At 35.7% G+C, this 16752-nt stretch overlaps 1 protein-coding gene across 31 annotated transcripts in view; it reads right to left on the bottom strand.

The window, feature by feature from the left end:
* LOC148956633 (uncharacterized) overlaps positions 1-16752 on the bottom strand; it is a 204917-nt gene that overhangs the window by 69433 nt on the left and 118732 nt on the right. For 20 of the 31 annotated variants that reach the window (XM_089086197.1, XM_089086341.1, XM_089086274.1 and 17 more), the window contains 3 exons: positions 12524-12619; positions 5070-5159; positions 157-249 (listed from right to left, as the gene is read on the bottom strand). The exons of 5 other annotated variants lie outside the window; for them this stretch is intronic. In XM_089086197.1, the coding sequence (XP_088942323.1) occupies positions 157-249; positions 5070-5159; positions 12524-12619 (279 nt within the window). The remainder of the gene's footprint in view (positions 1-156; positions 250-5069; positions 5160-12523; positions 12620-16752) is intronic. 6 more of the 31 variants (XM_089086244.1, XM_089086322.1, XM_089086264.1 and 3 more) reach the window with 3 other exon arrangements.

Genomic DNA, 16752 nt, shown 5'->3' with positions numbered 1-16752 from the left:
AGAGACTTAGAGAGTATAATACATCTTAGTTTTCAAGAAAGGAATTTGAAATAAATATAAGAGTAAGTAAATAGGTGCTACCTTTTGATTTTAATATCATATACTTGCCTGATTTTAAGACCTTTAAAAGTCTAAGAAATTTAAAGCAAAGCTTACCAAACTATCAAATCCAGCAAGTCGTGGGGTTGAAATTGATCTACGCAAGACTGGCTTTTGGTAAGTTTCAGACAAGTCTAGTTGACTTCCATGCTATCAAAAGGGAAATCAGGCTTATTAAATCAAAACAAGCATAAAAACAAAGCAGAAACACACACAGGCGGAAACACAAACAAAACAAAACAAAAGCATGACAATGTAATAATATCTACAAGCCATCAGCAAATATTAAAACTAACGAAACAATAAGAAATCGACCCGAAAGGAGCAGAAAATTAATGAAAAGCTAAGAATATAATGGAAGATTAAACAGCCTGTTTAGATTATTATTGAGGGGCCAAAATTAATACACGATGAGATTCTAGATTATTTTCTTGTTTACAAAGGAGATTCTTAAATTGCATCTTAAAAATAAGCAAATAAACATAAGAAATACATTTTGATTTGGCGTTTAGCGGGCAAAGCGAAAAACAAATCGTGGTTTCGACCGAAAAATTATTCTTGTCTTGCTTTCCCCTTCATCCTCAAAACACCAAATGAAACTGGGCTTAATGGTTAGGTTGTGTTTTCCGGATGACAGGCTGCCGAGATCGTGCTTTTTGGGAATCCAACTGAGGCGAAACGAAAAGAAGAACGTCATCAAATGGAATGGGATGTGGCTATAACAAAATCTTTAAAGGAAATGAGTATTTCATCCGAGGGAGCAAAGGGGAAGAGTGAGATGGAGGAAGAGTTTGGCAGTGTTGGCTTTTAAAGCTCTCTGCTGTGATAAGTTGGTAGCAATATAAGCAGTACGTATTAGGTAAATTCTTAATTAAATAAAATAAATCCCCCAACACTTACAATTTAATATTTATATCCTTCAAATTTAATAAAAAGAAAAAATTGAAGCGATCAAGATGCAATTGATTTCTACTATTCGGAACGTCAGGAGTATGGAAGCTTATTGCCTACGTAACGAAGATACACTGCCCCCTGGACATTTCCGAAATCACGGGGGAAAAGGAAGCCGGTCTACTTTTTTTAACGGAATATTTTGATCTGTTAATCACACTTGACATGAAGAATGTATTTACAATTATACACATTTTGGGGCACTTAGATCGACCTCATTTTGGGAAGTTCGAGTCATATCAAATGCAAGATATTGAGCGCCTCGAAGCATAGAAAGTCCAAATTTGATTTGTCCTTTTCTGCTTTCTTTTACTTTGCAGCCTACTAAAGTTAAAAAAAAAAGAATTGTGTGCATCCCCTTTTTACTCTAAAGCTCCAAGATTTATAAATATATGTATATGAACGAAACAATCAGCTGATTACGTGCGAAATGAACAACCGACAACCAGAAAGGAAGAGGGCGAGCTGAATCAAAATCTTAGTTCGAGGCCTTTGATGATAGAAAATTTTTAACGGGAGAGTTAAACAAGGTTTATTCTGAAACATATGTATCTGGCGATCTTATAAACTGTGATTTGGCGCAATCAAGCAGACACACACATTAATGATGTGTCATTTCTGCTAATTGGGTTTAAGCGTATTCTGTTTGAATTTGCAAAGTAAACAAGCCTGGAAGCAATTAAAGTATTTTGTTGTGGGATAACTGATAATTTTTATTTGTTGATCAGCAAAATACGTCAGTTAGACTGCAGTAGCTCAAAAGACTTAAGGAATATAGGCCTATATTATATAAAATTAATAGAATTAATATAGGCACGTACATGGGGTTCATTTTCCGGAATAAGCAATAACAAAAAAAAATTCTAACTAGAACAAGATGTACCTACGCATTCACAACAATCTATGACTTCGGGAAGAGACGGGAGGGTTCCAAGGGCTCCAGTTCTAACTACTATCAGAACTGGGAATCATGGGGGGGGGGAGGTAAAAATGTGTTTCCAAAATCCAGAGAGAGGAACAATTTTGTTTCTTCTTTAATTTTGTCTATGAAGATACAAAAAAGCAATTTTCAATGAAAATGCCAAAAAAAGAATACTTTCAAAATCCAGTGGGAACAAAAAACTTGGCGAGGAGAGTCCCCCCTCCCCAATTCACATCTTACTATTGAAAAGCAGTTGTTTGCACAAAAATATTTTTAACTTTTTCTGTGAGTGAGAAAACGTGATATAAAGCTTTTTGGAAAATCTGAAAACAGAATAAACCAATCAAAATATTTTTAATTCTTGAAGGATATAAGGAACAATACTACAAATCTTTCTGACACCCAGACCAAACTGTAATGTTTCACGGAAGCTTGAAGAATCACACCGTTCTAAAATAAAGATCGCTTGCATGAAATTAACTTGCGGTGGTTGGAGTGTTTCAATAAAGACAACAAAAGAGAATAAATTAACGCCTTTCACGAGCCTGAGATTTTTAGCTGATTTCAACAGGTGAGATTTTTAGTGCTGAAACATTAAACAAAAGTTTGAAGTCAAGCATCTGTTAAAATATTTATCGTAAAAATAAACTAAAAAAATTTAGCAAAGCTTGAAAAATCTAATTTACTAGTTATAAAAAAATACAAAAGCCCCCAAGAAAACCACCACCTAGATTCTTACACTGTGTTGTATCTTTTTTTATTTTCATTATATAATTTTTATACCATTACTAGTGGGCATTATTATTCATTTTCTTTCATAAAAAAATTATCTTGCTGTGATCATACTACTTTATGCTTAGGTATGAAAAAAATGAGAGCAGGCCTTTAACTTCCCTTCCCTCCGGAAAACACGCCCTCTCCGCAGAAAATATTCCACGGGAGGGAATTTTCCGCATGAGTTTTTTTTTTTTTTTTTTTGGGGGGGGGGGGGGTATTTTCCGGGGGCGATATTTTAGGGGAGGGGGTATTCTCCACGGGGAGAAGGGTAAACAACTAAACCCCAAAAGATTGATAAGATAACTGAAAGCTTGACATATTGTTTATGGCTAAAGAGATCGATTATATTTTGTAAAAAGCTCTTTTAGCACACATTACACGCTAGTCAAAATATCTTTCTCCAAGTAATGGAGGGTCACATCTTCCCCCTTGCATATCGACTGAAAAGACCAAAACAGGCACATTTTCATTCTGCAGTCTCAATTTAAAGCTGTTAAATTGTTTCTGTTTTTTCCTTCTTTTTTTTTGAAATCAAATAATAACACATATACAAATTATATGCGTATATTCGGTAAATATGAACGGTTGGTCACTTCTGAAGGAAACATATTAAACAAATAAAACTAGTAGCCTACAATTAGATTCGTTATTTTATACTATCTCCAAAATATCATGGTCGCTTCTCTGATATTGGACCCTTCCCCCTCCAGACGGTCCCAGGCATAGCCCTAATAATGCATTTCTCCATTAATTGAATATCATGGTGCGCCATAGGTTCTTTGTTCAAAGGAGTTTTTGCGGACTAGACGAAAGAATTTAGTTTCATCTGAGGAATTTAAAAATGAATATGTATAAAATATTTCAAAACAATACGAAAGATTGGATAAAAATGTAAAAAAAAACACAATAATCTTACTAATGGAAAGTATTGTCAGGGGATAGTAGCACTGTCAGAAAAAAGAATAAAGGATAAAGACCCTCCAGGGTCATTGCTGATGAATAGGACGTCAAGGTCGAATCGAAGTTGCAGTTGCACGGTCTTATTTACAAGGACAAGTAGCAAGCCTATCACCCAAACTTGCAGCAGCAGGGATCGACCCCAGGGCCCCGTATTGCGAAATAGAGCATAAATCTACTGCTACCACAAATAATTGTCACAAAGCGACCATGACATTTGGGGATAGCATCAAATACAGAATCTAATGATACTTCTTCTATTTTTTTTTAGCAAGCTTCCTTCAGTCGCAAACCACTATATATTTAACTTATAATCTATTTGATATACCTTGCCATCACAAACTTCTTGAGTTTGTGATTTTCTATTTGTGATATATCAGTACACTCTTTATATTCCTAACAGGCATAAAAAGAGAATAAAAACCCCAATCCTGTTGCATAAGAAGATTAAATATGTGTTGAAGATTTAATTCAGTACTGAATATTATATTCAGTACTCTGAAAATGTCTCCCCTCTTTAACGGTCCCAGATATAGTCCTAAATAGTCAATTTTCACGTCAATTTCATCTCATGATGCGTTATATTCCTTTGTCGCGGGTAGCTGTATTCTTGACGTCATAATCATTATGTGATGGCAAAAGAATTCAGATTAGTTAAATAAATATATTATTTTAAAAAATGAAACAAAATTTGAATAACAGAAAAAAAAACATGATAGTCCGACTAATAGAGACGTAATCCGCATTATCATCAAGTAAGAAATTTTATTGCTTTAGCGTTTTCTTTTAGATTTGTATATAACACAGGGCTATATCTGGGACCATTGGGGAGGGGGATGCATGGTCAGAGTCAGGACTATTATATTTAGAAGGAACTTCAGTTGGGGAGTCCAATGGTACTACTTTTTTTCTCTACTATAGTGTTGCCTTCAGGAGAGCCTTACATTGGGGATGTTACCATAACTTGCTCAGGATATGTAAATTTTATTCTAAGCAAAAACTAGTTAAAACAGATAAGCAGTTATGAGTAAGAACCCCGTTACTTAACAAGAAGATGTTAGTTATGAATGAATTTATTGAGCAACTAAACCGACAAGGATTACAAGGATAAACCACGAAGAGACACAAGTTGATCTTACTTATATAGAGTTATGAGACTCCCTATGCCGTAGTACCATGTAGGTACTCTACTCATTATGCACTACCAAATGAATATTACAAACTTACTAATATTCGAAGTGAAAATTAAATTGCTCAGCTTACATTCTATTCCCAACAGAGTTTTGAAAGACATATGAACATTTATATGAGTAGCGATCATTGGTGAATAAACATAAGTACATAATAAAGAAAGGGATTATACCGTAGTTAAGTTGCTTTGGCGAAAGGCGTTCGGCGACCAATGATCATTTGTAGCTTCCTGAAGTTTACTCAAGTCACCATAACTTCGTCGCTTTGGTGCAAAGAAAAGGAAGGTCAGTCAAGCCAAAGCAGGTAAACATATATCAACCTAGAGCTATCATTTGTGGAGATGTTGGGGACGTACAGAAGAAGAAGGGAATGGGGCTTGTTTTTAAGATGGTGACCAGGCCCAACAAGAAAGTTTATTTGGGTTGAAATAATTTTATTAATTTGGAGAATCGATCAAATTGCTCAGCTTACATCCTATTCCCAACAAAGTTTTGAAAGACATGAACATTTACATGAGTAGCGATCATTGGTGAATAAACATAAGTACATAATAAAGAAAGGGATTATACCGTAGTTAAGTTGCTTTGGCGAAAGGCGTTCGGCGACCAATGATCATTTGTAGCTTCCTCAAGTTTACTCAAGTCACCATAACTTCGTCGCTTTAGTGCAAAGAAAAGGAAGGCCAGTCAAGCCAAAGCAGGTAAACACATATCAACCTAGAGCTATCATTTGTGGAGAAGTTGGGGACGTACCGAAGAAGAAGCGAATGGGGCTTGTTTTTTAGATGGTGACCAGGCTCAACAAGAAAGTTTACTTGGGTTGAAACAATTTTATTAATTTGGAGAATCGATCAAGGAAATCGATTAAATTGAAGATCGATCAAGCTAAATCAAGTTAACACCTATAAAACTGTAGCCACTATAACCGAGGAAGTTGGTAAATCTCCCTCTAGTAGTTCAGAGGCTTCAATGAAAAGGTGGGACTTGAAGATTATTTTTGGTCAGGATATGGATACTTCTCAGCAATAGACTGATCTTTAATCTTGGATTACGTTATAACCGCATTGTGGTGGTCTCCTCTGCATCCTCCTGTATTTTGTTTTTTCGTTTAATCATTTTTTCTGAAGAACTTGATGTTACTTTCCCTGCGTTTATATATTAAGCTGATACATGGAGCTCTGCTCTCTCTTGTTTAAGAATGTAATTTTGTCGTAATTATCTTCTTTTAGTAAATTTTTAACCTTCATATTCTTTTAGTAAAAAGCTATGATTAACTATTTCCCTGAAGAAGTAGAAATACTAAGCTAAGAACGTAAGTTATCAACATAAGAACAAGACTGCAGTTTTCCTTGTTGGGGCAGAGAAAAAAAACATAAGAAGCAAAAAAAAAGCAATTAAATTCTTTTTTTTGCAATTGTGTTGATAAAGAAAAAGCAGGCTTGCAAGCATGTAAGGGCCTTACTTAGGTCCCACCTTGATTGCGATCATGGGTCTACTCGTGAGACATTATTGATTAGGGTAGGAGAGGGTTTTCATCCTCGAATTAAGAGAATTTACCAATCATGAGAGTGCTGCCAGCAGCTCTATGATGGCAATCAAGATGCAACCAGGTCCTACAAGATAGGGGAAAGTTTTTTTCAAAGGATATGCGTGCCCTGCTAGGGAGGAGAGGCGCGGATATTAGCCAGGATTTAAAAAAAAAATGAAATTAAAACTAAGCAGTCAGTAAAAATATCTTAAGACAATTAGCAGTTGATTATAAGACATTAAAATAAGATCTTAATTACCAAGCAAATCATGCAAATTTTATTTTTATTACCATAATATTAGCACTAGCAAAAAATAAAATCAACACTACTTTCAGGCAATACTCGGAGACACCCCACCCCCTAAAGATATTTCTTGCTACCAAAAAGTCACAGTAGATACTTTTACGTAGATTTGTCCATTAGTGCAGTAGTTGTAAATTGTAAAGAGTTATAACCATGTTTATTAATAAAGTCAGTATCAGTATTTGTGTTTGCACTTTTGTGAGTAACATATTTTTTTCTATAGTAATAGGTAAATAGGAAACACGTACTTTTTCAACAGTAACCCTAAAGCTTAGGGGCATTAGATATACGTTAAATGGGTTCTGTTATTTCCTCGCACTGAGAAACGTTTTTAATGACTTCAGATGGTGGGTTTGATCTCAGGTTGTGAAAGAGGGGGGGAATTTTCAGAGTAGCGAATATTATATTTGGAAACAGCGTCTATTGGGGAACAAGATGGTATTAAATTTTTGTTATTACAGTGTTTCCTCCAGAGAAGTCGAGACTCAAGGATGTTACATAAATTAATTTTCAACAATAGCTAATGCTTCAATTTAAAATATTGATATGAAAAATCTTTGCTCAGAGTAGTAATAATTTACCTAATGCGCATTGGGTGAAATGCATTGAGATATTGCAGACACGCCCATTTGATAAACTAGGATGCACATAGCGTCTTTCGATTTAGCTCAATATCCCTTTCAATATTCTCTGGAAGTTCACTTTAATACCCTTAGCCATTCAAGATATTGTAAGAGCGACCTTTTCACAAGCTGGATGCGCATAACTTAGTTTAATTTAACAACAAACTGCCATCAATATGCCCTGAAAGTTTCAGTTTAATACCCTTAGCCGTTCTAGAAATATTGCAGAAACGACCTTTTGACAACCTTCGATTCACATAGAGCCTTTTAATTTAGTCCAACATCCCCAACAACATGCTCTGGAATCTTCAACGTAATATCCTTAGCTCTTCCTGGGATCTTCCACATAGTGCCACTTGATTTAGTTTTACACCCCCCTTAACTTTTCCTATAAGCTCCAAATGATACATTGTTCTGTCCCTAAGATTCTATCTATGCATTTTGAGAACCTGGACGTACTTGAACTCTTTATATTTAGTTTAATAGCAGTAGTAGTAGTTGCAGCAGTAATAGCAGTACTAGCAGCTGTAGTAGCCCTGAGAGATTCAACTTAATTCCTAAGCCGTTCTGGGATATTGCTGATACACCCTTTTCGCAACCTATATGCATATGATGCCTTTTGGTTTAGTTTTGCAAATCCATCAACTTTCCCTCAGAGTTTAAATTTAATTCCCTATTTCATTCCTGGGATACTGTGTCTATGCCATTTTGGCAACCTGGATGCACTTAAATTCGTTAATTTAGTTCAATAGCAATAGTAGCAGCAGCAGTTTTCACAGTAGCAGCGATAATGGTAGCATTAGTAGTAACTCTGAAAGTCTCAGCTTAATGGCGTAAACTGTTGCTGCAGAATTGCTGACACGCCCTTTCACAACCTAAATGCATATAGTGTGTTTTGATGTAGTTCGATTACTCCCCCCCTCAACATTCCCTAAGAGTTTAACCTCAATACCCTTGGCCTTTTCCTAGACCCATAATCAAACCTGCCCCCTTTCCAAATAACAAAACTTATATTTAAACAATGGGCAACTTGCATAACATACAGCCCTTATCGCCTACAGCTCCAACTTGGATGCGCATAAAGTCTTTCATTTATCTAAATAGTTGTTGTAGTAGTAGTAATAGTAGTTGTAGTAGTAATATTAGTAGCAATAATAGTAGTAAGGGTAGTCAAATCACTTTTGACTCTTAAAAAGACTACTAGAACTTTCAATTTCCGATCAAATGAGCTCCCAAAAGAGTTTATACGGCCGCTCCTTCCATATGAAGTGGTATGAAGAAAAAAAAACATAGAGCCCACTTCGGCTTTTTACTTAGGCAGCGCTATTGCACTGTCTACAGGTTGCCCGAAACATTATATTTTTATTGTTCTTTCAGTAATTTTCAATACTTTTCACTTAATTCCCATCCCCATTTTATTTGCAAATCTGCCAACCCCCCACCCCCAAAATATATTCCTATGTACTTACATTGTAGGCAAGGCCGTATACAGGGGGTTTTAACCCCCCACCCACTGAAATGTTTATCCGACTCGTGAAAACGTCTAGCAAAATGCATATAAACAAGTTTTTGGTCCATTTTTTGAAGCTTTTACCCTTCCCCCCCCCTCCGAACAAAAATCCTGGATGCAGCCCAGCTTGTAGATATAATTAATTTATCGTCAGAAAGCTCGTTTAGTGAACCACAGTTCCAAAATAAAATCATACTAAGGACAGTGGCGAAATGAACGACTATAATTATCATCAGTTTTTTTTTTCGTATCAATCAATTAAACAAGTTTATCACCATCATTACTTCAGCAAAACTAGCCAACAAAGGAAAAATCCACCTTGGAATTCCTTTTCATTTTTAAATAAGTGTCTTTAAATTATTCTTAATCTTTGAATGTTTAGTTATTTAAGCGTACTGAATGAACTTAAATCAGAAATTTTCACCTTTTGGACACGAAAACGGCTTAACTGTTTAAGCAATTTTCCTTTAATTTGTTTTAAAACCATTTTTAAATTTATTTGTGAATTCCGAATTTCTTCTCCCCCCCCCCCATCGTCCGCAATTTTAGCGTAAAAGCTTTTTCTTATACGAGAAAAGGCTCGAATAAAGCTCGTATACGAGCGTAAAAGCTCGTATTTATTTGGTGGATATACTTGAGTTTTAGACAAGAACACCATATTATCACGGGCAGTCTGTGTGCAACCCATGACGAGTCCAAACACCTAAATATGGCGAAGAAAGAGTCAGCTCATATGTGGGTGCCACCGGGGAGGGACAAGGGGGGTGATGACCTCCTGTGAAACATAAAAAAGAATCAAAAGATGAAAATGAGAGATAAAAGAAATCTCATACGCATGAACCCAAGCGAATGCATGTTCCCTCTGCATGTTTTTGTATGTTATTAAATAAAAAAACAAGTTTTTTAAACTGAAAGTAAAGAGCGACATTAAAACTTAAAACGAACAGAAATTATTCCGTATATGAAAGGGGCTGTCCCCTCCTCAACGCTTCGCTCTTTACGCTAAAATTTTTTATTTAAAAAAAAATAAAGTTGTGAGGCAGTCAGACTGTAGCGTAAAGAGTAAGGCATGATGGAGGGGACAGCCTCTTTTATATACGGACTACTTTCTGTTTGTTTTAAGTTTTAATGTCGCTCTTTACTTTCAGTTTAAAAAACTTGTTTTTTTTATTTAATTTCTGATCGTTTTTTAGTTAATGCAGCTTTTATTTTGGCTAACCGTCATTGAATAAGTAAACAAAATTTGCAGACAAATTTTACTTTTCTTTTGCTAAATGGATGTCTCTAAATTTGGTTATGACGTAATTTACAAATTAACTTACGTAACTAACTTCTATATTCGTATATTTTTCTTCTGGCAAAAAATACAAAGTTGCAGATTTTTGTAGATATGAGCTTGAAACTTATGTAATAGGGTTTTCTGATACGCTGAATCTGACGGTGTGATTTTCATTAAAATTCTTTCACTTGTAGGGGATGTTTCCCCCTCTTTAAAAAATCGGGTAAATTTTCTCAGGCTCGTAGCCTTTGATGAGTAATAATAAACTTAATAAAATTTATATATTTATAATGAGCATTATAAACCCATTCTTTTGATACATTTATTGACATCAAAATTCCGTTTTTAAAAGTTTCGATTACTACTGAGACGTATCGTTTCTTTTTTTTTGTTTTTTTTTATTACGTATATGTTATTACGTATATGAGGGGGTTCTCCCCTTAGTCAATACCACGCTCTTTACGTTAAAAGTTAAAAAAAAATTTGATTCACAAACCCCTGAATCACAAAGGCCGTTTAATTAGAATAGATAGCTCTTTTAAAAGCACTAAAAAAAACTGTAGCGTAAAGAGCGAGGTATTGACTTGGAGCACAATCCCTTCACATACGTTATAATTTCTGTTCGTTTTAAGTTCTACTGTTGCTTCTTGCTTTCAGTTGAAAAAACTTGTTTTTTTATTTAATTTCTGATCGTTTTTTAAATATTGCTTGGAATCGTCATAGAAATGTCCCTTACCCCAAAGAAACATCCTCCACGGAAAGATTCTCCCGAGTAACCCCCTCCTCTAGCCCCCCCCCCCTCCAGAAAAAATCCTTCCTGAAAATGTCTGTAGGCCTATACTTCCCAATAACCAATAAATAATGCTGGCAAGTCCGGCGCCCCCTTCATGGCAATTTTCCTTCCCCCATGAAAACTTCCTTCATTGACAGATCCTCCAACATAACCCCTGACCCCCTCCCCACTACCAGAAAAAAACCCTCCTGAAAACTTCTGTATACTTCCCAATAACCAATACTATATGTTAACATTGGGTAAAGTTCATAACTTTTAGCCCTCCCCCCGGGGACTTCGGGGGATTACGTCATTCTAAAAGACATATTTATTAAATTTTCGACCATGCTGAACAAAATGACTATCTCAGAATTTTGATCGGGTGATTTTGGGAAAAAAATGAGCGGGGGAGGGGGCCTAGTTGTCTTCCATTTTTTGGTCACTTAAAAAGGGCACTAAAACTTTTAATTTCCGTTCGAATGAGTCCACCCAAAATATTTTAAGACTATTGGGTCGATGCGATAACCTCTGGAAAAAAAAACAAATACCTATACATTAGTGATCTACAGCCGTGCAAAAAATACAAAATGCCGCGTTTTTGTAGGTATATGTTTCCAATCTCAGCAGTAGGATTCTCTGACGGAGTGAATATGACAGGGCGACTTCCATTAAAGCTATATAACTTTTAGAGGGTAATTTCTCATTTTTTTGAAAATCAGCCAAATTTTCTCAGGTGCGTAACTTTTGATGGGTAGCACTAAACTTGATGAATGTTATATATTTGAAATCAGCATTGAAATCTGATTCTTTTGATGTATCTATTGGTATCAAAAACCCATTTTCTAGAGTTTCGGTTACCATTGAGCCGGGTCGCTCCTTACTTACAGTTCGTTACCACGAACTGTTTGATTTACCTGGAGTCCTATGGTATCAATGCTTCAAAATAAAACAATTTTCATATCATTGAATAGCTAAGACTCAACTCCACCAACCGAATTTCATTTTTCGAAGTTTCACTTTTTTTATTGAAAAATAGGTTATTATAATGTTTGAGGTAATACAAAAATTGTTAAATAGGAACATTTTCGGAACATTGCCTAAGAAGTGTCAGTAATGCCACAATTCAGTGTCAGTGAATGGATAGATCTGAATCTAGTAAATCCAGTGATACGAGGGGAAGATTCAGGAGCTGTTTTTATAGTCAAACGCCATACCCAGAATATTAAAAGTTGCACTAATTTCAGGCTGGGGGTGGGGTTGGGTGAAGTGAAAAACACTGATAGGGGAGCCCAAGTTCCGTTGGTGACCACCCCCCCCCCCGACCATTAATTCTGTATCGACCCATGTAATGAGTTCTTTGCTCTCTTGATGCAAGTTGCAGCTGAAGTTGTAGAAAATACACGTTTAACCCGGAGCCTAAAACTTAGTATGTTAATTTTGACTTTAATTCAAAGAAGAAACATTCAACCGTATGAAGAATATCCCAAGGATAACCATACGATATTACACTTTATTTTTATATCCAAGTGTTGTTCATGGAAGAATAATTTAATTCTATAAATTTCGTCATATTTAAATATATGAATGATTATAATACTGAACTAATCTTACCATGGATGCAACAGAAATGCTAGTTCTTACTTCTTGTCTGATCGATGGTGAGCTGGGAGGGGGAGCTCCGTGACTAATATCAAACCAACTCTGACGCTACAAAGCATGCATAGTGTTAGCAAAAGCAAGAATTAAAGCTAGGCAAGTAGACAAGAATAAAATAGGGCGGTCTGTCAAGGGGGCAACTTTTTTATTAAAAACACGGGAAATTTATGAAAAGAAAATTATAAGAGAAATCAAAAATAATCTTTAACACTGCAGCAGATGAAGGGGACTTCACAACTTGTGTACGTGCCTTGTAAAAGCCACACATCTACTTCTAAAAGCAAAAAATTATAAGCAATTTATGATTTCTATGATATTAAATATTCAAATTTAATTTGCAAAATATAACCTGTTATCAAACACATCGCAATAGATATTCATATAAATACTGTTGGGAATTTGCCCCTATCTTAACTTCTTCCGCTAGTAATTTACCTGAATTTCGTAGTCCCGGTGGTGAAAGAGCCCTTTAAAATTTTTCAATTAAGCCCTTGCTAAAATAAGGAATAAAGTTAGGGTGACATAACCTGACTCATGGTTACAACGACTAAGCTGACGATGAAGTTGAATTGACAACGACGAAAGTTGAGTTGATTATTGCTCGATTATTTCCCAAGGTACAAAACGGTGCTCAGAGCCTTTAAGCCGAAGGATTACTCACTAGCCACAATCTGGGGCATATTTTGAAGTACCACTTATTTCCCAGCATTTAGCGAGCTTCTGCCGCACCTCGAATCTTCACGCAAAACAGAACGAATATGAGGCGCGTGTGGCAAATTTTACACAGCATGTGATGAACTTCTGGCACATATGACACACGCCAATTTAAGTACGCGATTTAGAAAGAGGGCAGCTCCCACTTCCGCCTAACATCGTCGACGGCTAAGTTGTGTTTTAAGTCGTCGTCTTGGAAACGTCAGATAATTTGCGGGCAATTATATGAATGAGGTCTACAGCGTTATTTAAACTGTTGAATTGTTCAAGTTATTGGATAGCTGTCAAAACTAACACAAGTACATAGATTCTATATACTTGTCATCTATATTATGAAGATGATTATCAGCTCATTAGATAAGAAAATATCATCCTCATCAGTATCATCTGATCAATATCATCCTCAGTCCTAAGATACAGAAATTTTGACATCAACGTCAAAAGAGAAATATGGGAAGTGAATCCCTAGAAATTTCGGTAAACAAAATGTCATCTCTTTTTTCACGGATTGGATTTTTTGCCAATCAATGTCGGAATTATATAACCCCTCGGGTTTTTCGAGGTTATTTTAGTGACAATTGTTCTTTTCATCGTTTTGAAACCGCTCATGCTAGTGATTTCCATCGATCCAAATCGAAGTGGAGCCAGGGCTGGCGTCCTATTAAATTTTCGAGGCACAGGTGTGGAACTTTACTACGGGGATCATTCGGGCGGCTGAGCTATTGGGATTGTTTAAGAGTAAGTTGAAAAAGTATTTGTTTTATTATTATTATAATTTTTTTGTTGACGAAAGATTGACGAGTCGTCTTTTTTTCGTGTTTTCATTCTTCGTATTTAGTTAATTAATAGTTAGAAAGTTAGTTGCATGTGCCCGCCCAGTTGCAAGTGTTTTTTGTACCTTTCTTGGTGCGGATACTGGCGGATTAGTTGAATGTCTTTTTTGGTTGTAAATAAAAGGGAACTGAACTGAACAATCAAATCCTCACGTAACCTAGACTTTTCTTCCATAAGCGATAGCCCCCCTAGGTCTAGTAAAAAAGAAAAATTGTACTTTCACTGAAAAATGTTTTATCGGTCATTTTCATTGACAAATAGAAAAAATAACAAAATTGACCCCCTAAATTTTGAAAAATAAATTTTTCCCCTTGCCTACATTTCGGTTAAATGATGTCAAGAGAAGTTCTGTATATAGCCTAGGCTCTGCAGATCAGAAAAATGATTGTTGTACGGAGATTGCCGAATATGTATACAAATCTAATAGGAATTACATTAGACTGAAAATTGTATCTAAAACTTCAATAAAATTCTAGATGAGGGTATTTTTCCTATCTTGGAAAGTAGTTGAGCTAGGTAAATGAAACCTTCAAAAATAGATTCAGAGCCTAAATGATTTTATGGAAAGGTCTTTTGAAGAATCTACATCCATCGCTTCCTCTCCAGAGAACATTGACCTTTCATAAATTCGGAGAACTTTTTCTTGCAAAAGTGCAACCTGCAGGAAAAGATATACAGCTCAAACAAGGCACAAGAAAGGTGGTTTGAAGCATCACACCATTGCTCAATTCTGATTTAGCCTACAAGGTTTTAGAGATTTGTAGAACTATTTCTCAATTTTAGTGGAAGAAAAGCCTTGTTATGGCTTAAAATTCGGCCAAAATCAAAGGAATCGTTTTGTCAAAATTGTAAAGCTAAAGAAACTAAAAAATCCTAAATTTGTTTTGTCAAAATTTACATAATACAACCTTCTAAGCCCTAGAAATAGGGAATAGGTAGAGATAGTAGTTCGAAAACACCTCCCCACGACCCTCTTATTACAGAAACGTTAGATTAGTATTGAGGACTTCCATTTTCTTTTTGTTGCTACTCCGTTTAAATCATCCTCCAGTCCTTTATAGGAGTAAAACCAATAGAAAATCAAAAATACACATACCAGAGCTTTGAACTGAAAACTTCTTTCAACTATTTCCATTGAACAACAGAGATACAGAAGCGATATTGCAACTAAACACCAGGGAATCATGAAAAAGTTTTAGGACAATTAAATACCGTCAAGCTACAAAATCCTGCGGTCATCCTTTTATTGTCAACTACCGGTTCGAAAAAAAAAATGCTCACTCAACAAGAAAAGATGAATCTGGTGAGATGACTGACGTGAGAACCAAAATTTGATCTAGAAATCCAAGGATGAAATTGATTAGGAGTCCTTAATTGAACACTTGAATTTGATGAATAAAAAGAGTGAAAGTTCCTCCAGATAACTAATGTTTATAGCTACATTGATTTACGAGCAGGACAAAACTCGTTCGCATAACAGAGGCAGAGGTGCAAACACCTAGGCACGTGAACAAAAAGGAAGGGGGTTTTGGGTCCGGGTAACATCGTATACGTTGACTTTTTTTATAATCCCTTTAGTTTCTTATATTCCTGGTATAATTTGCCTATTTTTGATGTTTTTTTGTATGTATCCCCTCCTCCAAATCCTCCCACACAGCCAATATCTTTTAAAATTCAGAATTCTTACACATTAGAGCTTTTTTTGAAAAATCCTTAGCGCTGAATCCCCCTAAAGTGAGCAGGTATAGTCAGAAAATGTCCTAAGCGGGCAAGTATAGCTTTAGTGGGGAATTAGAGCATATTTCAATTCGGTGGGAGGATCCTTTTTCGTCCTTATAATAATATTGCCAGGAGGTGTACAAGCAAGGTCTTTAGTGATTAATCCTTTGCTTATCCTAAATATGGGTAAGGCTTTAAAAGTGGAGGGAGAATTTGAAAATAATTCAGGAACGTAGCAAATGCTTCTTTTTAGCCTCAAACTTCCAAACTTAAAGCAAGGTCGATGTCCTTTTGTTGGAATAGTAATATTTCTAAGTTTTATTCGTAGTAAAGTTTTGTAAATCTAGTTCTGAACAAAAATTTTGCCTAAGATTTGAAAACGAATTTGGGCCTAAATTTCCAATTAATTTGGGCCATTAGCACTAGCAGCTCAGACTCTTCGTAGCCAAATGAATCTTTTCCTGTAAATCCTTCCAGTCCAGTCATCAAAACAGCCTCAAACGACCGTAGTAAAAGCAGTTTTAAAGCAACCAGAAACAACTGGCGGACCGCTATCGAATCGTATTTGATTTGGAAAGGTCCAGATGAGCCTAATTCGAAGAAATAGCTAGTTTGTTTCTTTTCATATTCAAGAACCCACCAAAGACTCTCTAAGCTCTTTTTAAGGTTCGATTAGTACCCCCCAGAATAGCCTACTCTTGTTTATTAACTTTCCCTATGTACCACCGATGGTAAAATGAACGAATTCTCGGAAACTATGAGAATATAACATGGCTAACTGACGAAATAGATGGTTTCACTAAAAAAACCTGAACTTAGATGTTTTCAAGTAGCATTACTAGTAAGGAACGTGAAGGCAATGAATGTGTAAAAAGTTAAATAGCCGAGAAATATAGTATTTTTTTCGTAGTTGAAAA

Source organism: Artemia sp. Qi Xiang Cuo, chromosome 1, assembly GCF_049724085.1.
Source record: "Artemia sp. Qi Xiang Cuo chromosome 1, ASM4972408v1, whole genome shotgun sequence".
In the NCBI taxonomy this organism is placed as follows: Eukaryota; Metazoa; Arthropoda; class Branchiopoda; order Anostraca; family Artemiidae; genus Artemia; species Artemia sp. Qi Xiang Cuo.
Note: the sequence above shows the minus strand (reverse complement) of the source record. Positions and strands in the feature narration are given on the sequence as shown.